General features: G+C 36.5%; 1 protein-coding gene across 1 annotated transcript in view; it reads right to left on the reverse strand.

Annotated features, from left to right (window-relative positions):
- The window catches only part of ksr2 (kinase suppressor of ras 2), a gene marked incomplete at both ends in the record, with an annotated part of 103,390 nt that overhangs the window by 53,235 nt on the left and 23,416 nt on the right, over positions 1–26,739 (reverse strand). The window contains 2 exons of the mRNA XM_081365076.1: positions 18,494–19,004; positions 21,612–21,647. Coding sequence (XP_081221202.1) covers positions 18,494–19,004; positions 21,612–21,647 — 547 coding nt within the window. The remainder of the gene's footprint in view (positions 1–18,493; positions 19,005–21,611; positions 21,648–26,739) is intronic.

Below are 26,739 nucleotides of genomic sequence, written 5' to 3' on the forward strand. Positions count from 1 at the left end.
GGATCCGGCGCCTCTGATATACGATCCAGCACCTCATTTGGCAGATTGCCCATCTCTCATACACCACTGAAATATATTTATGTTATGACTTGTTATTGTTATGACATATGTTCAGGAAAATTATGTATAATAACTATAATGTTGTTGTTAATAACTTGCTATGTTAAATGTATAAATTAATTATTAAGAAGTGGAAGAAATGCAGCTACAAAGTGGTCCATGTCATGTTTTGCCGAGGATTTATTGGATTTGACCACTATTCGCATTTCCAAAGCATGACAAGCAATATAAAGAGAATATATATAAATGTTATAAATATGTTAAGCGGTTTTCTGAAACTAATGGGTGGGTGCATGTTTGAAAGGGCAGATGTCTTACTGTTCAGAGAATATCATCATGTCACCTTTCTCTTAAATTCATTAAGTCTATCATTTTAACAATCAACATAATAATCTAATAATGGTATAGACTTCGAAAAGATATTTCGAAGAATGTCTATGACCAAACAGTTGATGACCACATTGACTTCCACAGTATTATTTAACCCCCATACTATGGAAGTAAATGGTTTGGTTACCCATATTCTTCAAAATATCTTCTTTTGTGTTCAGCAGAATACAGGTTTGGAACAACTTAAGGGTGAGTAAATGATGACAGCATTTTCATTTTCGGGTGAACTATCCCTAACACATAACACATTGAATTAAAAAGTGTATCTGTCCTGCATACAACATTGTCCATGATACAACATTATGAATATATCATATTGATATAATAAATGAACAGCGTACTATAATTCAGTCTTTTTTTTTCTTAAATTATCTTCTGGGCCAGACTGAACTCCTTCACAAGCCAAATTTGTGTTTGACAACCCAATATTAAAGTCTAACTAGACTGCAAAACATTTTTTACCATATTAGAAAGAGCTTGAGTTGACATCAAAAGAAAAGTGTGAGCATCAAACCATCCCTGATTGGTTCTTTTCATTGGTCAGATCACTCTCTGAACCCACTTCTAAATGTAATCAATGAACACATTGCATTTGATATTACCCTGTTTTAATGTGTTGTCCTTTTGGTAAAAGCATTGAAGTTTATAAAGCTTTGAACAAGGAGGGAGATGCAGACATGTAAACTAAAAGCAAATTAAAATGGGAACTCTTCCAAAATAATGCAAATCATAAACATGAAGATTCTTTTTAGTAAAAAGATTTATCATAATCCAAAAAAGGGAACTAATGTTCACCAATGGTTGGATGTTTTGGTGCATTGCGGGCGTGTTTGCGTGTCTACCACCGATGACAACGATGTGCAAGACTCTGAGAAGCGAGCACAATGCATTAGTGTGTGGATATGACAAATCCTGACAGTGTGTGTGAGAGAAGCTCTCTTATTGTGCAGGGATAAGCAGAACGGTGAGGTGTGTGAATGCAAAAGCAAAGAAAAAAGGGAGACAGAGAACAGCAGAAAAACAAACAAATAGACTGGCAGCAAACTACTGATGACAGATTTTCATTCTTTCTTTTATACGTTTCGCCTTTTTCCTTTTTTTGCCATCTTGCTTTCTTTATTTTATTGTCTTGCGGTTTAAGACTAGGTATAAAGTGCCAAATAGTCTGACATTTGATCAAAATACTACACCATGTGAGGTTTGACATGGATGTTAAAACTAAACAAAAATCGATAGGGCAGTCGACTGATTGATAAAAATTGTAATTAAATAACGTGACATTTGAGAAAGGCCATCAAAATGAAGATAGTTCAACCATAACCAAATCATTGAATAGACTGAAAATAGTGTCTATTCAATAAAGTCAATAAAATTAATATATTAATATATAATTTCCATTTCACTGACCTACAGGCCACAGGAATAAAGAAAATGTTCTAATTAAAATAATTTCATCATTCTCATGATACATTTTTGCATGTGAATTGTCAATTTGGGCGGAACTATCCCTTTCGATGTAAAACATAAAATGAAATGAAATTAAATAATATAAACAAAAACAAACAAATTAATTACATAGCACTGAATATAAGTCTATCACTTACCTACAGACCACAGGAATAAACAGTACATTTTGGAGAACTATCCTTTTAAATGTAAAAATCAAATCAAATAAATGAATAGAATTTAAAATGTATAATTTTATATTACATTTTAGAAATATAAAATAAAATAAAAATATTTTAAAATATAAAAAGAATGTATATTAATAGCATATATTATATTAGTGTATAGTTTTACATTTAAAGAACATTTATTCCCAAGGGGGAGGGAAAATAATGCAACTCCAATGCTTTACTGACTCTGTCAATGAAAGCAGCCCCGGTGAGCGTGTTGTTTTTGTAGAGCTGTCAACGTTTTTTGGAAATGATCTGTTTGTTTTGTGTGTGTGTGGCAATGCTGTCACTGATGACAATGATATGAAAGTGTCCAAGCGCGCAAGGCATTAGTGTGTGGACATGACACATACTGACAGCAGATGTTCTTGAGGGTGTGTGTGAGTGAGTGAGTGAGTGAGTGAGTGAGTGAGTGAGTGAGTGAGTGAGTGAGTGAGTGAGTGAGTGAGTGAGTGAGTGAGTGAGTGAGTGAGTGAGGCCATTTCTACAAAATGAAAACCAATTAGCTTCTCTACAACAGTTATTTTTAGAAATCATGCAAGTGTGATTCTAACAGTGCTCATATCAGGTAAGGAGACAGTGAACACAACTTTCACAATATGAATGAAAGTTTAGTACTTAAAATTTGGGGTTTGTTCAAATCACTAACCCTAAGTATGAGCAATAACAATAGTAATGCCTGCCTTCAAAAGCACCATATAATTGAAATAACTGGTACTTTAGCAGAGTACTTTAACAGTTATATACTGTATATTTATGTATGGGCCTCATCTATCCATCTTTCCATCAATCTATACAGCCAAACTTTCCTATTCCACACTGTAAAAATCATTTTTCGAACACTGCAAAAATTGCTTTTCTTAGTATTTTTGTCTTGTTTCCCGTTCAAATATATATACATTCTTAAATCAAGATGCATTCACTAGATAAGTAAAATGACATTAGATATTATTTTCTTGTTTTCCAGTAAAAAAAAAAGTCAAATTATTATTATTATTTTTTTAAACCTTTATTTAACCAGGAGAATCGCATTGAGATTAAGAACCTCTTTTGCAAGGGTGACCTGGATGAGTTTTTGCTTAAAATAAGCAAAAGGATCTGCCAATGGGGAAAGAAAAATAATCTTGTTTCCGTTTGAATTTTTGCAGTAAAGTTGTAAATAACATTTTACAGAAAAATACAATTTCAGTTTTTATACTTCAAAAATGTCATGTTTAATCCAAAGTGTTACTTACTGTTTCTTTGCAATTGTTTGTTTTCAGTATAGTTAAAATTAGTTATATGAATTTGTTTTAATTTTACATCCTTTCAAATTTGAATTGCAATTATGTATTTTATTTGCTACCTCAAATAAATGTACTAATTGGATTGGAATTCAAAAGGCATTCTCAATTAAATTCTAAATAGCGCACAACCCTGCTCTGTGACACAAAATCTGCCCATAAACATCACATTATTGAAGCAAACTGCAGCTGGCCACTTTATATCGGTCAAATGGCATCTTCCTGCCTAGGTGGGCGGTTCTTCTCTCTGGACTATGCAGTAATGAGCAGTGAACTCAATGCCGCTAGACTGGTTATGTGAGACTGGAGCGTAATGCCTACCGTGGACTCTCCCCTCAGTAAGAGCAGTGCTAATAGGGAGGAACAGGGATAGTTAAGCTTCATTACACCTCAGCTACGCTCATTATTTGCAACTCTGCTCTGCAGAACAGTGGGAAAATGTGCCATATAAAGGTGAAGGAGAGGAGCAGGAGGGCAACATAATTTTTCTACTTAAGGTTTTATATTCAAGAAAAGAGCAAGAGACTCACAACATAGACTGTAAATGAGAACAAACAAAGTTTGTAATCACGTTCGTCTGCAACTGTTGTGCAAGATTATGAAAGAGTTAGAATAAGGTAACACTTTACAATAAGGTTTCATTAGGTAACATTAGTTTACTACTTTAGTTAACATGAATTAAGAATGAACAATACTTCTACAGCATTTATTACACATTAAAGGGTTAAAGGGTTAGTTAGTATCACCCAAAGATGAAAATTATCCCAAAATTTACTCACCCTCAAGCCATCCTAGGTGTATATAACTTTCTTCTTTCAGCCAAATACAATCGGAGGATTCTCCACCTCAGTCTCATGCATTCCTTCACGTTCACAACCTCAACGCCGGGGCCTACCGTTTTTCCCGATCTTCACACTGAGGTGTCGACTAACTATCTAACTATAAAGAAAACGGTTATGGGAGATGCCAAAAGTGGAAAAGACGCTTGTGAGCTATCTCTCCCCCGAAGCGGCATCTTCCCTAAAGTCCCCGGCATTACCCACTAAGCCAGTCAGAACTACATCATCACTGGTGGGTAAAGCTTACACAGCTGCTGGTCAGGCTGCAGCATGCCTTCACACTATGTCACTGCTGCAGGCCTACCAAGCTGAGTTGTTAGGAGACATGAGCCGCTTTCCGACCGGAGGAACCTTTTCACAGTTCCTAGAACTATTGGCTAAAGTACCCGGATGTTGGCGTGTTCGCACCGCAGGAACTAGGAACGATTTTAGTTCTAGGAACTCCATTTGGAGGAACTAATTTAGGTCCTACTTAAGAGTAGGGTCTAAACCAGCACTATAGGAACTGCCCGTGACGTTAGTGTAAGCTGATTGGCCGGACGCACGCGGAACACCAGCACCCGCCATTTTTAAAACAACTATAATGTAAACACACAGATTATAGCCTATATATTTACTCCAGAAACTAACTATACAAACATGGAATAGATGGGTCTCTAAACCTTTATGCTGAAGAGAAAATCCAACGCAACTTTGAGGGGACCAAGCCAAACATGATTATGTTTATCTGCCCAGCTAGCAACACTGGACATCAACCACACGGCATAGGCTAATAACCTTTTTTTCATATACTGTCTACTTTCTAAAACAGTTCTATCTACTAACATATTAAACAGTACTGTTAGACAGATCGCTAACTAATAAACACAGAGAATGCAAGCATTGTTTGCTCTGGCGTTCTCAGCGCTGCCAAAATAAAGGTCCGTCGCGCCATCAAAATAAAAGTCACTGTGCTTGCGTCACTCCCTTACCCCTCCTACCAGTTCCTATGGCCACTTGGCCAGTGCGAACGCAAACAGCAAAACCGAGTTTGGAGGAGAGTAGTTCATAGAACTGTTTAGAAGTGGACAGTTCCTATAACTAAGTTCCTATAACTACTTGGTCGCAAAGCGGCTATTGATGAGGGCGGGGGAGTTGCCAACCCTGCCACCTCATGTGCTTCAGGGTGCAGCGGTCTCTGGCGAGCACATATCTCAAGGACCACCCAGAAACGTAGTGGCCTCGGGATGCCCGCCCCCTCCGAGGAGGGCTCCATAGCAGTCAGGTCGGTCATTCCCTGCGTCGGGCTAATTGCACAACAAAAACCAGAGGCCAGTCTCGAGAGGCTGGTACCACTAGTAGAATTTTTGGCAGCGTGGAAGCTACTGCCAAATGTTTCTCGTTGGGTCCAGCAGACCATAGAAAAAGGATATCAAATTGAGTTCGGGTCTCGCCCGCCCAGGTTTATGGGGGTCCTATCCACCGTGGTGGGCCCCAAGCAAGAAGTGAAAACCCTGTTAGAGAAAGGGGCCATAGAACATGTACCTCCCTCCAACAGGGAAGCCGGGTTCTACAGCCGGTATTTCATAGTTCCAAAGAAGGGTGGGGGGTTTCGTCCGATTTTGGATCTTCGAGTGCTGAAAGAAACATCATGCAGCTAAAGTTCAAAATGTTAACACGGAGACAAATCGTGCCACATACAAGATGGCTAAACGCCAAGAAGAGTGTGCTTTCTCCACTACAGAGGACCACCTTTCTAGGCGTGGTTTGGGACTCAATGCCGATGCAGGCACACCTGTCACCAGCACGCATAGAGTCCATCCTTTCAGCTGTGAAAAGAATAAAGCTAGGCCAGTCACTCGCTGTCAAACAGTTTCAGAGACTGTTGGGTCTGATAGCGGAAGCGTCCAACGTGATACTTTTTGGACTGTTGTACATGAGACCCCTGCAATGGTGGCTCAGGACCAGAGGGCAACGCATGATCAGGGTTACATGGTGGTGCTTGCGTGCCCTGGCTATGTAGAAGAAACCTTGGTTCCTGTCCCAGGGTCCCGTGTTGGGAGCTTCTTGTCATCGCAAGATGCTAACCACAGATGCCTCTCTCACGGGCTGGTGAGCGATCCTAGAAGGGCGCTCAATTCAGTGTCTGTGGAGGGACCACCATCTCTTATGGCACATCAACCGTCTGGAGATGTTGGCTGTATTTCTTGCTCTAAAGAATTTCCTCGCAGATCTTGGTTTGGTTCTCCCTCACGTATCCAGCTCCTCTCGGACTGGACGCTATGTTACAAACGTGGCCGAGGCACGGGTGTCTTAGGGTAAAGACCCGTTGGTGTCTCGTTTCCTCCGTGGTACTATGAAGCTGAGGCCTGCAGTTCATACCAGGGTGCCGACATGGGATCTGGCCATTGTCCTTCAAGGCCTTTCCCTGGCTCCCTTCGAGCCATTGCAGGAGGTCCTGGTCAAGTTTCTGCCCTTCAAAGCTTTGTTCCTCCTCGCTATCACTTCTCTTAAAAGGATAGGAGATTTGCAAGCACTGTCGGTTGCACCCTCGTGCTTGGAATTTGCACCTGGCATGGTTAAAGCGTTCCTTCATCCTAGACCAGGCTAGGGTCCCCTGCAACTAAGCAAAGAATGAGCAAGTGGGTGGTCGAGGCTATCTCACTTGCTTATTAGTTGTCCGGACAGCCTTCGCCTATGGCTGTCTGTTCCCACTCTACTAGGAGTATGGTGGCCTCCAAGGCCCTTATATCAGGAGTTGCTCTCCAAAATGTTTGTGATGTGGCAGGGTGGTCCTCACCGCACACATTTGTGAGGTTCTATTCTTTGAACTTGGACTCTACACCAGGGTCCCAGGTGCTCTGGTCCAAGTGCTGCTCCTCGCGATTTCACACTGGACAGACACTTGTCGCCATGGTATAGACGTTCCCTTAGCGTCAATCCGACACAGCACGAGTTCCCTTGAAAGGGAACACCTCGGTTACGACTGTAACCTCGGTTCCCTGAAGAGGGAACGAGACGCTAAGTCACCTTGCCATATCTTCTACGTGCCTGTCAGCGACTACTTCAGACTTTTACGAAATGTTATTGATACAGTTTCCACATGTTCACCGCAATAAATTAGAAAAATAGTCAGTAAATAAATAAGTACAAGTAAAATGATCAGTTTGGTTGATGGACATGCACTTATTAATGCTGATGGTGAGGAATTACAGTTGCAACATCTCATAATGTACCTCAAACTGAGAAGCGTATCACTGAGAAACGCCCTGCTCTAGTTGTCCTTGCGATGGAGGTTCGGGTTGAATAACTAGTTCTTCCAATGTTTCATTATTGGACTCGCGCTCAGATTGATGTGGTACAATCAACGTCATTGTTCGTTACTGTGTTTAGTTTACGGTGTTTAGTTTACGGTGTTTAGTTTACGGCGTAGGAAGCCTCAGGACACACAGAGCTGACGTTGTTATGGCAATGGGTGGTTTTGTTTTCGATACACGCACTGCACGTTGTAGACCAATCACAACAGACTGAGCTCTCCGGCCAATCAGAGCAGAGTAGCTCGTAGAAAGGAGGGATTTAGAGAGATTGATCTGACGATTCGTTTGAGAAAATGTGGTGATGTGCAAATGTATATTATGAGAAAATGAAACCTTTTTTGACCTTTGATGCATGTAAACCTGTTGTAGGAGACTCCAAAACAACATTAGGAAACTTTAAAATAGCATACATGGGGCACTTTAACAAATAAGACATTATTGTAAAGGGTTACCTAAACTAAAAACAAAAACTTTCCATGCTAACCATAGTTTCAGATAAAATGCCAATCAGCAGCTAATAAACACCAAATATATCATTTTTCTCACACTTTTTGTTTTTTGAATCACCTAAAAATAACAAGCAACAGTAACTATGACACTTTGGTGGAAACAATGGTTACCATGGTGAATTTCTGAAGGGGAAGAAAGGCTAATAATCTGTTATGACTTTTTCTTCTTTTCTTATTAAGCTAACAAGTAAAAAAAAGAAAAAGCGATATTATATAAAAGGGAATTTCGTAACAATCTAATAAATGAGTGTGTGCCTCTTTAAATGAGCAACATTTCCTACTGTGATGGAAGTAATAATTCAGATCTCAGTCAGACTGCACTGCATACATATCACCAAGATGAAAGGCAGATAGGAAGTGGGATCTGATTCATTGATATAGCTGGTCTCCAGATACCCGTTCAGGGTCTCCTGGCAGGTTTGTGTCCGACAGCTCGACTCCCGTCAGTAGTTCACGGCTGTGATAAATCAATGATACGCAGGGATGCAACTGAGGCCGGTCCCTCTTAAACACTCATTTAAATTCGCAATCATGACTCCAATCTGTGAGGGAGGGAGAAGAGAGCGGCTCATTACGAAGGCCAGACTGGGGAAAGGAAACCGGCCACACTGGTGCTTATACGCCTTTAACCTGACCGCTCATTAATGGGACGGAGAAAGAAAAGGCTGGCATTAACATGGATGAGGTTTGCTTAATGGCCCGATCCCTCAAACACACAGTGCTTAAACACATGTGCAGGGAGATTTACAGCCTAGGCCCTAGCACATATAATACATAGAAAATGCAAGAGAGAAAGTCAGATTCACTGTAAGAAAAAAACTGTGGCCTGTCAAGAACACACTCAGGTCTTCTTTCACCCAAAATTGAAAATGGAAAAATGCAAAGAAGAAAAATTACATGGACCCTTTTCACATTTCCGGGTTTGTCAGAAGCGGAAGTCATCATATAGTTGGGTAAAATGCTGGTGAACTGAAATTACAACAAATATATTTTTTTGCGTTCACATTTGCTCAGATAACAAAAGAAAAAAAATCCATGATAGCATTTCTATGAGTTCACAAAAAAATGGAGAGATTGATTATGTTGGTCAGAAGAGAGAAAGATGTCAAATTTGCCGTTGCATTAGAAACACTCGCACAGCAAACTAACTTATAAACTAGTTTTCTGAAATTTAATGCCAAGGTAATGAAACACAATGTATTTTGTTATAAATTTGCATTAAATTTTTTAATAATGAAAATATAAGATTTAAAGATTTAAAATATTAAAAACTGTGGAAACACATCATCACAGTCTGTGAAAAAGTATATATCAGTTAAAATGTAAAGAATGTATACATCCTACTGGTATTTGTTCTGTATTTAATGTGCTAGTGCTACAATGCAATTTTTTTTTTTTTTTTTTAAATCATGGTGATTGTAATACAGCATGGAGAATCTTTAATGATAATACGGAAAATTGCAAACTCAAAAATAAAACATTAAAATGTATGATAATGAGAATTGGGAAATTTGACCAGATTGGAGTTCAGGTGCAGGTCAGCATTAGAGTCGTGATTTGTGTCTTGAGAGAGGAACAGGTTTGTCCTGACTCAGATAGTATTGAGACTCTATTGGACATGAGGATTTATGAGCTGTTCGTGCACATTTTGAAGAGAGAGGCCATTAAAAGAGCTTTTAAGACTGCACAGCACTGCTGTGCCTTTTTTAATTCTCTATCGGTTGTACACTCGATAGTGCAGTGCATTGTGGGATTGAATGAGTGCACTCGTTAAGGTGTATTATGGATTTGGACACCACTACAAACGGATGTCCCCACAAATAGTGCCCTATTTAAGGGTATAGGGGGCGATTTCGGACACAGCCGAGGTCAGACAATGCTGGTGATGTGGGCTAGATGAGTTCCAGGTGTGTGTGGTTAGGTGCCAGGGAGGATAATGGGAAATGCAGTCTTTGACACAAACGTAATGATATTTACACATTTCTATGCTCAAAGGAATAGCGCACTTCAAAATGAAAATTCTGTCATCATTTACTCACCCTCAAGTTGTTTCAAACCTGTATGAATTTCTTTCTTCTGCTGAACACAAAAGAAGATATTTTGAAGAATTTCGGTATTTTTTTCCTACTATGGAAGTCAATGGGGTACATCAACTGTCTGGTTACCGACATTATTCAAAATATCGTCTTTTTTGTTCAGCAGAAGAAAGATATTCATACAGGTTTGAAACAACTTGAGGGTGAGTAAATGATGACAGAATTTTCATTTTGAAGTGAACTATTCCTTTAAATGTCTAAATACCAGTATAATGAGTTCTGTTCACTTCTTCACTAACCTCTCAAAACAGACGGTTAATACATGATTCAACACCAACCTCAGTCACTCTATTTCACTATTACTATTTAAAAAAAGGACTTGACAACTCAAAAACACAGAAAGCCCTTTTGTTCATTAGCAACTTCAATCTTCCACTGGCCAAGAACAAACATTTGCAGTTAGGTCTAAATGTTGATGAAAGTACAATGTTAGGAAAAAGAAATCCATTTCCCCGAACCAGAAATTTAGAAAAGATTTCATCACACATCAATTGCAAATTTTATGTAAATTACTTTTCATTGTGGAAAGGCGATTCTGTCTATTTATTCTTTATTCAATGACTCATCTGCATGATAATACATTACTTTGAATTTTCAAATATAACCCTAAACTGTTCATTTAATATGGAAAGTCTTTATACAAAAATCAGTATGACTGTGCAACTAAAAATGGTCTGCTTTTAATGCTTGCAAAATTTTGGCTTTGAGTTTATACAATGTTAATTACAAATCTAATATTTATATACATCTACAGAAATTGTGAATTGGCATTCCCTTGCATCATAATATGCTTGATTCTCTCATTTTTGTATGACTTTTGTAAGCCCAAGAGACATGATCCTATTTCCATATTCTTTAGATTCCCAGACGTCTCAATAGCCCTGAACTAAACACGATGATCAAACACAGGTCTGCTCCTCATCTCATTTCAAAAGTTTTCAGCAATAAAAAAAAACACTCTCATTAAAAGAGAGATGTGCAGGAAGAAGGAGTAAAGGGGAGGTAACAGACCTAATCAATCCAAACACAGCGGCTCGCATTGAGGCGGATGCAAATTTCCCAATTTCAAGTAATCCACGGTGGAATTACTTGAAGAAAAGGCTTCACAGCGTGATTTATGCGCCTCCTCCTCCATATTCCACCCTGTTCCCAGTCCTCTCTCCAGTATTTACTCCATTTCTCCATCAGAGTCTCCCGAGCTCATCAGAATAAATAAAGGAGTGCTTAACATTTGCCATAAAGACAGCCGTTCCCACGCATATACACACTCTCATTAAGTACTGCACAAACAGACCATAACTTTCATGAAGGAGTGTATTATATTTATATATATAATTTATTCTTTTAGACAACTTTATAAAAGTAAGCTTTCTCACATACATGTATAAAGTTGCATGTGCTGTCTAGCGTTCACTCATATTAAACAGGATAAGTAAATGTCATCTGCGTGACGAAGTTCTAGAGTTCTACAGAGCAACTTAAAGAGGCCTTATTATGCTCTTTTACAAAGTCTTGATTTTGTTTTTGGGGTCTACTAGAATGTCCAAAAAACACTTTATTTTTTCAGATATTTTACATTGATGCAGGCTTGCAGCACCTCTCTTCCCAGTCTGTCAGGAACACACTGTTTAGTTCCTCCAAGACTACAAGAGTTTTCAAATTTGAACCAATTGTGAAATCTGGTTACATCACACACATAAGGACAATCTTCAGTTGGGTTCCTCTGGATGATGCATTATCATGTTTACCGTTATTACCTTGTCAATTCACAATAAAAGAGCCATGTTTGCAGTCGTGCCACCCTGACATTTGAGGATATACAAATTGCTAGATAATTTTTCAATTATCTCAACAGCTTTAAAACTACTGATATTTATAAAATTAGTTTAGATGAAAGGTTTCAAACCTAAATGATGCTATAGTATTTATTTTTTATTTATTTTATTATCAATACACCATTTTAAATAGTTTTCTTAGTCTGTTTACGTTCAGACAGTTGGGGGTTTAAGATAACAAAACATAAAAAATATGTGCTATTTAAATGTACTAAAACTTAATTCAAACTAAATAGGTTTTGTAGAATAAAGTGATATAGGTCGTGAATTTATCAAATAATTTTAAAACTAAATAATGCACTTAGACACAAAAATATGCACATCATTCCATTGACCCTCATGCATTCCCTGGGAATCAAACCAATGAATATTAACTCAAAAAAATCTTGAATGCATTTTGACTGTATAACTTCTTTAAAACATGAGTAACTTGTGAAATTACAGTTTAAAAGTAGCTAACTGTCTTCCGGCTCATCAAGTAGTTGACTAGCACAGAGGCCCGGAGAGACATTGGCCTTTATGCAGATGCATGTTGACGCTCATTAGCATAGCAAATAAGCCTTGCTAATTATCTCTACAGCTGAGAGCAGCACTCAGCTTGAAAAGGGCAGAGAGAGAGGTGGCCCGGGTACATAAGCAAAATTAATAGCCATCCACTCCACGCTAAAAAAGTTTAAGATGTGACGACTGCTGAGCGTTGCAAAGATGGGCTGAGAATCAAATTACCTCAGGAATATACATATAAATTATACATTCACCAAAAAACATATTCTATTTATATATATATTTTTCAATATATGTCATAGTTATAGATAATTGAACAAAAATTTGATATCTACAAAATTACATAGATAGATAGAGACATATATACATTAACGTTCAAAAGTTTGTGGTCGGTAAGATTTTTTAATATTTTAGAAAGAAATCTCTTATGGTCATAAAGGCTGCATTTATCAATATCGAGAAATATTATTACAATTTCAAATAACTGTTTTGATTTTATTATATTTTAAAATGTAATTTATTCCTGTGATTAATCTGATTTTTCAGCATCATTACTCAGTCTTCAGTGTCACATTATCCTTTAGAAATCATTAAAATATGCAGATTTTCTGCTCAAGAAACATTTCTTACTATTATGAATGTTGAAAACAGTTGTGCTGCTTATATTTGTGTCTGTATAAATATGAACATGCATGTAAAACAATTGCAGAGATTAAACTGATTCTTATTTCATCATAATTCACCCCCCAACCATTCAAAAAAACTCTCTAATATCTATTGAAAAGGTCCTCGAAAAACATTGAAACTGACACACTTCTCTTATTCAGCCAAGTGGGGATGGATATTAGCCAATGCCGATACTATCGAACACTGGTTGATGAATCAGGCTGACCGATATATCTGTCTACCACAAACACTGACATGGATAATACATAAAAATAGAGACAGATAAAACTAAATTGAAATCATATTCAACAGATTACAATGCCAAATGATTCTAAAAAATCCTATCAGTTACAATCCAATCACAAAGGCGGAATCAGATGACATGCAAATCAAACAACCCTAATTTCATCATCTCCTGCTTCTCCGTTCCAGCCGTTTTTCGCCTTCAAACCTGCCAGATATAATAGAACAGCTGCCAAGCATTTCACGCTTCTAACGCCTTTCAAAAATATCTCCTCACACACAAACACACACACACACGATACAATACAGGAGCCGGCAAGTAGAAAGAATGCTGCACAGTGCAAATGACACCATGAATGATGAGCAGGGAGAAAATAACATTCATGTTAGCTCTTTATGAGACGACTAAAGGATAGACACATTCTCACAGTCTCTATAATACAGATTCTTCTCATATGCTAGATGCACATTTGAATGGTAAGAGAATTCCTCTGTCCGGTCTCATTAAAAATCCATCATTAGGAATTCTGAAAGTGCGTGTGCGTTTGAGCGTGAGTGTCTCAGTGTGTGAGGGTCATAGGTTAATGTGAGCTGTCAAAAGGTCTGTAATTATGAGGAAGAAACATGGTGAGCTCGGGTACATGCCCACTTCTGTCCCTCGAGACGACGAACATTTTTCCAGAGCGTCAAAAAGAGCCCATTCCTGAAGAGCAACACAATTTCAGACTCCAAACAACCTGTCCCTGAGCTCTCGAATATAAAAGATCTTCAATAAAAGATTAGTAAATGATTCTTGAGTTTTATCTTGGGGGTTTTAATTAACAGTATTAGTCTTGAGACCTTTCGAGACCACATAAACGTGGCCTTGGTCTGGATCTCATTAGGTGGTGTCTGGGTCTCAGGTTAAGGGATATATATACTTTTATTCTGCAAGGATGCATTAAAATGCAAATAAAAAGTCAAAGTGAAGACATTTCTTTTTCAAATAAATGCAGTTTTCTTGCGCTTTCTATTCATCAAAGAATCCAAAAGAAATGTATCATGGTTTCTACAAAAATATGAAGCAGCACAACTGTTTTCAACACCGATAATAATAAGAAATATTTCTTGAGCAGCAAATAAGCATATGATTTTTGGAGGATCATGTGACACTGAAGAATGAAAATAATGATGCTGAAAATTCAGCTTCGCCATCACAGGAAAATACATTGTAAAATCTATTACAACAGAAACACTTATTTAAAATTGCAATAATATTTCACAATATTGCTGTTTTTACTGTATTTGACCATATAAATGCAGCCTTGTTGAGCAAAAGAGACTTCTTTCAAACTCATTAAAAAATCTTCCAGACCCAAAACTTTGAACAGTAGTGTAATAAAAAATGGTGTAATTGAAGAATAATTCACAAAATGCATTCAGTCACAAGACCAGCAACATGCTTAAAGAAAGTACATTTTGATTTCATGTTGACTTCATTCTCCTATTAACAGCCATGTCTTCAATAATTTCTTAATTGACAGTTCAGGTTTTCTCCAGTTTATTATTAAAACTGTCAATATCGGACCATGACAGTGCCTCACAAAGATACAGTACATTCATAATCAATCTGCATACATGCTGCACACAAGCTAAGCATCTTTCATTCGTCGTGATCCTATCAAATCAACAGAAAATCCAAATCCATTGTGACTGAAATAGGAAGTTGGAGTAAAACTTAATATACTACCTGTTCTAGTAACTGTTTCCTCTTTTTATGATTCAGCTAAACAGCTGTTCTAATGAGATATCTGTAGCAACACACGTTATTTATTAAGGTAGGAATTGAAAACACAGCATTTCTCAATCAGCTTATGCAAATATGTAAATACGGCCATAAAACAATTGTGGTTAGAATGTCCTGCAACTGGTGATGAAACAAACCATTATGAGCCACTAAGACTTTATATAGAAAGTACTCCTCAACAATAGCAGTGAAACAATGTGGGTTTGACAGACAAGCTCATTAGCCGTTTCAAATAATGTATTATGAAAACCTTCATAAATTGTGGAAAGGTGTTTTGGAGAAACTTTAGGCCCATTCACACCAAAGATGATAACGATAATGATAAAGATATAATAAATCGTTCTAAATATAAAAGAATAGCAGAGGCCACACCACAAATATAACAATAATGGCACAGAGAAACAATATCTTTGGAATCACTTTCAGAATGATTTTTTTCAAGCTGATGAGCGATAAAAACATTGACAACCAATCAGAATCCACCCTGCTTTGAAAGGGTGGTATAATGCTCTTTTCACAAGATGTAAAATAAGTCTCTGATGTCCCCTGAGTGTGAATGTGAAGTTTTAGGTCAAAATACCCCACAGATATTTTTATATAGCATAATAAAATTGTCACTTTTTGAGGGTGAGCAAAAATGCACCGTTTTTGTGTCTGCCCCTTTAAATGCAAATGAGCTGCTGCTCCCGGTACAGAGGGCGGAGCTTCAACAGCTTGTGTCCTGAAAAATTCAAAAACCTCTTTGTTTATGTTTAAATTTATGTAGCTGATGTGAAGTTAACTATCTTCTAATCATTGATTAGCATATTCTGTCATGATAATCTATAAATCGCGTTCCTGGGGGCGGGGTTTATGTAAATTTTAGGGTTAGTGATGTCACTTAACCCGGGAGGAATGTTATGTAGTCCATACCAGCCGTTTGTTGTAGTCCTTAAAAAGCAATTTCTTTAAAAGAAAATATCTCCCTTTGCTTTGAACTTTGAGCGTTGTAACTTTGCAGATGTTGTTTATGCTCAAACAGCAACATTACACACCAAGTAAAGTTAAAAAAGTGAAATCATAATCAACCACCCCTTTAAAGAGAAATGTGGGTGTGTATTTTGACACCAATCTTACCTTTGAATATCATGTTAAGAAGTTGGTTTAGTCTTGTTTTTATCAGGCAAGGCGGTTTTTGAGTTTTAATGATATAGAGAAGCTCATTCATGCTTTTATTTCATCCTTAGTCTTGATTATTGTAATGCCTTGTTTTCTTCTTCAAATCATCGTACTTTATCGCGTTTACAATTAGTACAGAATGCTGCGGCCAGACTATTGACACGGACAAAGTTATTTAATCATATTACACCTGTTTTAGCTTCTTTACATTACATACAGCTATCTGTTCATTTTAGGATTGATTTTAAGATTTTATTGGTGACATACAAAGCATTAAATGGTTTGGTGCCTGAGCTTTTGACCTTACAAAAACAGTGAGATGTCTTAGATCTTCTTTAAACAAATTGCTGGCTGTTCCAAGTAAGTACTGTTTCAGTAAGGGCTCAGTAAGTTATGGAATAGTTTGCCTTGGGATATTAAATCTACTGAATGTGTGTCTGTTTTTAAATGTCGTTAGTGATGTCTTTTTGTGTGTTTTGAGGTTTGATATTTTATATTACATTTTGCTTGTTCATACATTGTGTATAGCTATTCATGAATGTATTCTTAATGATTGTGTTCTTATATTGTGTAAAGCATTTTGTACATTGCATTTTTGTAAAGTGCTATATAAATACATTTCACTTACGTTTAACTGTTCAGACAGCAAAAGTCGTTTTGCATCCACTATTTCCACACAAACGCCCAACATCTACATCAAATGGTCTCACCGTTGACCTGAGCCTGAGGCTAAAATGTAGTAGATCTGGATTCACAACTGATGAGCTGATTAGCTGACTAACTCTTATTTACAAACAAATTCCAGTGATGGCCGTAAATTAAAATCCAATAATAGGCATTGACAATGAGATATGCTTGGACTTTTTGAAATGCCATGCATTGTTCACACCTAAATGTATTGCTTCATAAGACGGGTTAATTATACAACACAATGACCTCCCTGCGCAAACATATCAGTACCTGTTCACAAACTATCCTCTGCATGAAATCAGCAAAGTCTCAAATGGACAATACAAGTCCCAAATCAGGTCTAGTGGAGGTATCGGAATAGCTTTGTCCTGATTGGATTTCCCTATTTGCTGGCATTCTCAGCGTCCAGGCCCTTATTAAAGGGGCATGGAAAGGGTCTGGATCACATCAGAGCAGGGGGACTGGTAATCACTGATCTAATGCCATTTAATCCAGTTTACTGATCTAAGCTAGGAAGTAATGTCTCTCTATTCTTCTATTTCTTTCTTTCTCGCAAGACAACACAAGGCACTTGAGCATCATGAAACCTCATACGTTAGTTACGCTCTAAAATGATTATTCATGCACACAAAAACAGCGTCTTTGAGAGTCTAGAGACTGTTGCTTTCAGATTATTCCAAAATAGTTTGCCACTAACATTTTTCCGGACTAATTACATGATACTCTAATAAGTAAAACAAAATACACAAATACAGTTTGAATCAGTGTTATTTTAGTATCATTGATGTACTGTTACATTTTTTTAAGTTAATTTATTTCAGCTAGTTTCCTAGATATAATTTCTTATTTTCATTTAGTTTATCTTAAAGTACTAAACTAAGTTTAACAAAAAAAAATGTATGGTATTAGTTTTAATTTTAGCTAACCCTGGTTTGAATTTCTCAGAACTGCTGATTTATTAGTGTTTCATTAATAGTTTCCAATATGAAAGTATGTATAGTATATGTAAAGTATATTTTAAGGGTTGTATGTATATATATATATATATATATATATATATATATATATATATATATATATATATATATATATATATATATATATATATACATATATATATATATATATATATATATGTATATATACAAATACATACATATATATATATATATATACATATACATATATATATATATACATATATATATATATATATATATATATATGTGCTGATTAATTAATTAATCAGTGCATTCTGAGATTGTAACCGCGAGGGATTACATGAGCATTGAGCGATGCATTTTAGAAGGGAAGCCTAATTTTGCTTCCAAACTTTTGGCTTTTGCATCAAAAACATGTTTACGATGCCTTAAAATGCTGTCTACGTATGCAACTCGCTTGATTTTGCTGAGCTAGAGACAAACATGTGGCAAATCAACATTTAAAATGCACTATGACTCACTTGGGTGTCTGTGCGTCATCTATTCTGTTTCCCAGCTGGAACTCGTGGGATTTGCTGCGGTGCAGAGCCGTGAACCCCGGCAGAAGGTGGATGAGCTTCCGGCTGGCGGGCGGTGGGGTTCCGGGGGCCTTCAGTTTATTCCTGCGCCTGACCTGCGGCGTCCCTGGAGGGGTCATGGTGTTCACTACTAAGGGAGTCCGCGGAGGGGTGTGGGCAAAGTGCCTCTGTCTGGGGGAAGGAGGGAGAGAGTGATGTCCCGTATCCAGAGGCGAGGGGAAGAGGCCGGAGTGAGGGTCTACGGTCAGCCGGTCTGAATGCAGGTGAGGGGAGTAAAAGGGGGGCGCCAGGGCCTGGGGGCTCTGGCACAAGTGCTGGCTATAGCGCGAGTGCAATTTGGGGCTCTGGGAGAGCTGGAGACGGACCCACTGACTGGGGTCCGACGGCCCCACTGGGGTGTTCTCTTTACCCGACTCAGATGTGGGCCACTGAATGGACCAGTCCTGCTTGGATCCTGTGGACACACAGTGTGAGAGGTGGAGGTTTGTACTGGCCAGAATAAAGAGGTACAGGTAAGTTAGAGAAGAAACACTGGAGAAGAAGAAATGAGATAAGATGAGAAGTAATAAGAAAAGAAGAGATGAGAAGTAAACAGGTGATGAAATAATAAGAAGAGAAGGGACGAGGTTACATGAGATGACAAGAGAAGAAAAAATGAAGATGAGATGAGACACAATTAGACACGTATAGTGGTTGTTGTTTTTTCTATGCCTAACGCCGATATCTTAGAGAACTTAGAAGTGAATCAACACAAATGAAAATTGATTTTACATAATATTTAATAAAAAATTAACATAAATTAAACTTAATTTAACAAATCTGTAAAATATTTATTTATTTACAATTTATTAACATATTTAGGAAAATAATATGAATTAATTTGAAAATGAATCATTTTGAACAAATAAATTGAACTTAATAAAAACAAATATGTAAAATTAATATTCACTTTACATAATATTTACTAAAATAATTTGAAAATGAATCAATTTGAACAAATAAATTTGAGTCAACTAAATTGACAAAAAATAAATCTGTAAAGTGAATATTTATTTTTTACATCATATTTACTAATCTAATTTGACAAATAAAAAAAAATATTGAACAAATAAACTTGATAAAAACAATGAATATTTATTTTACATTATATTTACTTAAATAATTCATTTGAAAAACAATCAGTTTCAACCAATAAACTGAACTTGATAAAAAAAATCTGTAAAATATATATCTATTTTACATAATATGTACTCAAAATAATTTGAATTACAGTATTTCACAATTGCTAAGACACATTTCTTGAAACCTTCACCCATATTCTCAAAACTTTAAACACAAAACCCGGTCTTTAAACTACATTCACAAAACCCATGACTCTTCTGGCAAAATCAAACACTTCCCTCAAAACCATCTGATCTGTGCTCAAAATCAAATAATGCTTTCAAAACCAGCCTTCATTAGACACTACATCAAAAAATTGAGAACACAGCGTCCAGGGCATGTAGTTACAGAGAAAAAAATGTTTATTGCATATAGAAAATAATTTTGCCAGAAATAAAAGTAAATAATTCACAACTCTACAGTATTGAATGTCTGTATTTTCAGTATAAAAATAAAGTAAGCCCAAAGAAGAAAGACAAATCTAAATGAAAAGCGTATTACACAAAATATAGTGCAATTGCAAAATCAAAGTCAATGAGAGCCTCTTGCTAATGGGAGAACAAAGGAGTCCTTCCACCCTCATTTGGTAGTCTTGCAATTCTACAAAAGGGAAAATGCTCTTACAAATGTATACATACAGTAACAATAGTAATGGACATCACATTCATATGTAAAATGTATTGTAAATCTTTTTTTCTTTTTTCCCCAGTCCCCTGACAAACTGATGTACTGTATCAAATGTATACATTAAACTTTCAGTCGCACAAATTAGAAAAACAATACATTTACCTGTTCTCTTCTCTAAATGTCCTGATTATGGTGGCCACAGAGAATCTGCTCGAATTGGGTTGTACTCTTTGTCCTGCTTCCCTCATTGTCATTCCATGAACAAGAACATGGTCTATCACTTTTGCCCGAATTTGATCTGAAATTACTATTCTTGGTCTTGCTCTTCGTTGTCCTTGTACTCTTCCTCCTCGTCCACCACCTCTTACACGAACTCATCCTCCTCTGCCTCTCACACTGTTTCCATCCATTGTTGGAATCAACATTCAACGTACCTGGGCCCCCTGTGTACTCTGAACTGGCTTATATTCTAGACAACTGATTTGATCACATCATTAGAAACAAGTGTGAACAATTTTGAGTTGTTGTGTGTAAACCATGACGGCGGTGTAGTTGTGTTTAACTTTTGCCACATGTACAGTATTTACCATTTTGCAACACAGAGCAAAATGTGTTTTAGTGAGTGAGAATGTGTTTAGAGTTTTGCAAAAAGAGTGGATGAAGGTTTTGCCTACAGAGTGACTGATTCGACAAATGGGTTTAGGCCACTGAGCACTGGGTTCAGAGAATGGGGTTTAGTGTTTTAGCAATTGTGAAATACTGTAATTTGAAAATGAATCAGTTTGTACTTGATAAAAAAAGATATACAGTATTTACCAAAATAACTTGTAATAATTTGAAAATTAATCAATTTTTAACTTAAAACAGATTCTGTAATCCTTAATCAGTCAAACAGAAAGAGATGAGATGAGACAGAAGAGATGACAGAAGAGAAGAGAAGAGAAGAGAAGAGAAGAGAAGAGAAGAGAAGAGAAGAGAAGAGAAGAGAAGAGAAGAGAAGAGAAGAGAAGAGAAGAGAAGAGAAGAGAAGAGAAGAGAAGAGAAGAGAAGAGAAGATGAGTTTGATACCAAGTGCCAGATGAAGGATGTCAACAGTGAAGAGACTCAGACTGCATCTATCATGACAAACAGACAGAAAGATGAAAGGACACGTGTGATTGAGAGCAAAGTGATTCTGAAATGTCTGAATGTAATGAGTACTGAAGTTGACTGATACGCAAACACTACTATGACAAAAGACACATTTGAGAAAGAGAAACTGACAGTTCCTCACCTCCATTACTGGGTAACTGGTCCTCCTCAAGTTGTTCTTGAAAAACAAAAACAATGCAAATTCATTAATACATATTTAAATGCAATTCAATACATATTCATTTGATTTCTCTATGGCCCTTATCTAAAAACAATACTAAAGCAATTAAGAAATGATCCCATCTGAAAGTATCATTTATCATTAATTAGATTCAGGTACATTTGTCTTTGGACTATCATTAATTAATATGTTAAGAGCAAATTAATCTTATATTTAACCCTCTTTGAATCTTAGAGCAAATCCCATTCATAATAGAATCACCAACACCATTAATATAGAAGAACAAAAGATGACACAAACACAAAGCTCACAGTGAACTTTATCTATTAGTGATCCACCTTTTGTTCCAGAGGATGACCATCATCCATCATGTCCTGTTTTTCACAATCTCTCTAGCTTTCTCTTTCTCTCTTTCCTTCCCTCAAAAATAATTTGGTGTTGGCGTAAATGTCAGTGCATTGACGTTAAACTCTGCATTACAGCGAACAAACAGAAAACATTAAAGATGTCTAAAGATGTCTTTTCGGGCTAACCCATTTTCTGAGCATATGTATTTTCAGGAGACTGGAAAGTAAGTGAGCTGAGGAAAATGTTTCCAACTCTGGGAGAGCAGCAAGGCTGCTGTGATTTGATTGATGGTGCCTTTATTTAGCATAGCTGAACGACAGGAAGATGGATGGAAACCCATACGATGAAATGTGCTACAGAACATCAACTCTTTTTCAAACTCGCCTAACAGGTTAATTGAAAAAGTGGTTAAATTTTTGATTAAAGTAAATTGCTTTAATTCTGCACCTTATTAAATGATGTGTTCCCAAAATGCATGTTAACTTTGCTGCAATTTCATTGGGCTCTACAAATATCGGCACCCTTTGATTCAAAATATTCACAAAAGTCTAATCTGTAATTAAAGTCAAATAGTGGAAAGAAAGAAATTCTGTAACACTTTACTTAAAGCCTTTATGTATTATAAAAGTATTTTAATGCATTAATTATGGCATGTGATGCACCTTAAAATGCATTGGATGGTCTCATTAATAATTGTAATCACAGTTTTGATACATTATATACACACCTTAAGAAAGTATTATTATATTTTAAATAATCAATTAAAAAAGACTTAAAACAGATTCTATAATCCTTAATCAGTCAAACTTTGGTTACAATCATTTATGAAAATCTATAATGCATGTACATTATGAATACCTTTATAATGCATTATACATAAAGGCATTAAGTAAAGTGTTACCAGATTCTTATAATAATTTAGAGAAATCTTTCGCCCTCACACGAAATTACAGATCGTATGGTTTCCTATAAAAAATGACTATTTTAACCATGAAAATTCCCTGAACAACAGACACATGATATGACTACACATTTAAGCTTCAATTTTATTTAGTTAAAATCTGTAACTGTGATTTCAACTAAATTTTTCTTGAAGTGTGGATATTTTTGCTAATATTTTATTAATAAAGAATAAGGTCCGGTAATATCACACGCCGGATTTGAATGCATGCCGCTCACATGGGCATCACAGATGTCAGGGTAAATGAAGTAAACTTTAGCTCACATTACAAAACTATATCTTCACAAAGTTATGGTTTACAAATAAAACTTTCTGGGGGGAAAAAATGTCAAAAATGGTCAGTTTCCGTCAAAGATTGTTAATCAGTAATTGCTTTGAACCCACAATCCACCAACTTCATTACACAAACATCATTACAGGAGCTTCCCTCTTGTGGTTTCTACCTGGGCCGCGGCTCAGCGGTCACAGTTCACTGTGCACAAATGAATCCAAGGGCTCTTAACAACCCCCCAACCCCCCTACAAGACACGCTCGCTCTAGGGGACACACTCCCACTCTTTGAGCATGATGGGAGATAAGTGTTTGCTACTCCTAAGGAGGGGTCCAGTGGGCACAGCTGAAGGACACTTCTCACAGTCCACCCCATGGCCTGGAAGATGCTCAAATGAGCATTTTTAATTACAGCAAAGAGATGACAAACAAGCTACTCGAAGTTTCAAAGTTTCAGGCATGGACACCACTTGACCCGCTGGGAGATGTGTGACGTTTGCCATGTCTAGTTGCGTGCGCGATTGAGAAATCGATGACCAGCTACTCAGCTGACATGGACTAACACTTAGCATAGCCTCGAAGGATCATTAAACAACATCCTTCTCCTTCTTTCAGGTGATTTCTAAGGAGTGACAAACAAACAACCCTAAATGTGTAGTTCATTTTAAAAGTGTGACATTGACAAGAAATGACAATATATGGACTTAGAATGAAGTTGAAGACATTGGGCCAGATTTACTAAACAGGGCAAATTAGCGTGCAGCCGCAATCTAAAAAAAAAAGCGATCTATTATCTACTTACATTCAGTGCCATGTCAGGCGCAAAATGGGTTGAACTTGCCTTTTTTGGGGTGGTATATAATGGCGCAAATACCAGAAAATTGACTACTGGAAACCTTAGTAAATCACCTTGCATGATTCATTAAAATACTCTCCTCCCATTAATTCTGCGTCTGAACGGGAAACTCCTACAAAATCATATGCAATATGGTCAGCCAGAAAAATAAATGTGTCCATGCTTTTTAAACAAACTACACCAGGGTCATCACTTGTACACCATGTTTCAAAAGCACTAACCAGATATCCTTTCTACTTTATATTTTGCTTTGTGTACACTACTACGTTTGGGGTCAGTGACAAATTAAAAGATTGAGTTCAACTATAGGCCAAATATATTTACACTTTTCTGTGTACACAAAGTCGTACATTTCTTCGTTTCCAAGTCGTACACAAAAAAAATATTTCTGAGAAGTACATAAAAAGTAGACTGAAAGTATACTTTCTCATTTTTAGTTTAAAAGAAGTGTAACACTTTAGTTTAGGGTCCAATTCTCACTATTAAAGTTGCTTATTAGCATGCATATTACTAGGATATTGGCTGTTTATTAGTATTTATAAAGCACATAATAATGCCTTATTCTGCATGAGCATATTCTACATCCCTTAATCATATAATACCTAAACTTAACAACTACTTTACTATTAATAAGCAGTATTTAGGAGTCTACTGAGGCAAAAGCCGTAGTTAATAGTGAGAATTGGACCCTCAACTAAAGTGTGACCAAAATAACTATACTTCAATATTTCTTTTCTTAAGGGTAGTAACACCCTGAAATGAGTACAATGATTTAAAAAAAACCTGTTTGTTCTCCAAAAAAAGCTGTTATATGTATTTTTCTAAACATCCTCATCTCACCACCCCATGTAGTTTAGTCTGTCGTCAATTTTCAACCTCAAGATTCACCTCTGTCTTGCTACAGAAAAGTGTGAATGAATCTGTCTGTTGTGCAGTCGATTGTGGCAAGAGCTATCAATAATTCCTCAGTGTTTGTTCTCCTGAGATGATGAATGTCTTATTAAAGCAAGCAGCAATTGTTAAAGATTTAATCCTACATAATTAATATCACTTGAAGACGTGCATTGCCTCGCAGTTAGTGTTACAAACGTTCTTCCTGATTAAATTCATTGCACTTTTGAGTTACAAATCAACTCCTCTCATGTGTAGAACTTGATGCCACAAGGCTAGAGTGTTCTGGGAGTTTGACAAGATATTGCTAGGAGGTTGCTAATGTGTTTTGAGTGGTTGTTAATATTCTGAATGGTCGTTTACAAAGATATGCAAATCTATAGGATTTTTTTTTTGACTGTTTCATCACCCACCAGGTCTAAATCATTGCTTAAAGTGCTAAGAAATCAAGCGGCTCCAGTTGAAATTCCATTGAGGTCTGTAGCACAAACAGTGTGTGACGAGTTACATGACCAAATTGCTTACTTAGGGTTAAAGGTTGGATCAAATCCCTAACTATGAGCCTTATAACACCACTAATGACATAATGTCCAGACTACAGAACACAAAGAAGGAAAGTCAATCAATAATAATCCATCCAGTAAATCCTAATGAGAACATGTCAACATTTCTGAAACAATACATTTGCAGTCACAACCATTGCCTAGCAACAGTGCCTTATGCAACTGCTACAAAGGGACACATGGATGCTTCTATTTGCATCTCGATTAGCAATGCCATTATCACAAGTCGAAGATACTACCATTAATGTCACAAAACGACTCATGAGAGGTGTCAAGACGACTCCACCCCCCCCCCCCCCCCCCCACCCGCGGTTTGCCTATACATTATCATTTCCCAATACCGTTAATTAGGTTCTGCTCTAATAATAAAGCAATATGACTTTGACTACATTACACAGTGACTATGTATATGACTTAGCAGTGATATTTGTGTCAAGACAAGGCTAATTATAAAGACTCTCAGCCCTCCAGAGTCAATAGAATCCTGACAGACAGGAAATGACACAAGTATCAAATCAAAAAGACATTTGAAATATTTTGAAATGACTAAGTCTCTCCAACCAAACATGCTTTTAACCAAGAGGAACTGTACTTTTACTATGTACTTCTTTGTTTTACATGCATATAAAAGGCATTTTATGTGTTACACTTAACAATATCATTCAAAGATTTAAAAAGATTTTAATCAATTTTATTCAGCAATGATGCATTAAATTGATCAAAAGGGACAGTAAAACATTTATAATCTTACGAAAGATAATAAATGTAAGTAAATGCTGTTCTTTTAAACGTTCTAATCAAATTATCCTGATAAAAAAATGCATCACAGTTTCCCCAAAAATATTAAGCAGCACAACAGTTTTAACATTGATATTAATAAGAAATGCAGCAAATCAGAATATTAGAATAACATTAAACTTTAAAAACTTTGAATGGTATAAAGTAAGCTCTATTGACAGCTTCTTTTCCTACTTCAAAAATTCAGTCACACTTCAGTTTAGGGTCCAAATCTAATTTATTTATAGTAAGTATTAATATCGCTTATTAATAGTTAGTAAAGTAGTTGTTAAGTTTAGGTATCATAAGATTGAGGGATGTAGAATATTCTCATGCAGAATAAGGCATTAATATGCTTTATAAGTACTAATAAACAGCCGATATCCTATGCATGCTAATAAGCAAATAGTTAATAGTGAGAAT

Source organism: Scardinius erythrophthalmus (assembly GCF_964197995.2).
Source record: "Scardinius erythrophthalmus genome assembly, chromosome: 5".
NCBI classification, from domain to species: Eukaryota; Metazoa; Chordata; class Actinopteri; order Cypriniformes; family Leuciscidae; genus Scardinius; species Scardinius erythrophthalmus.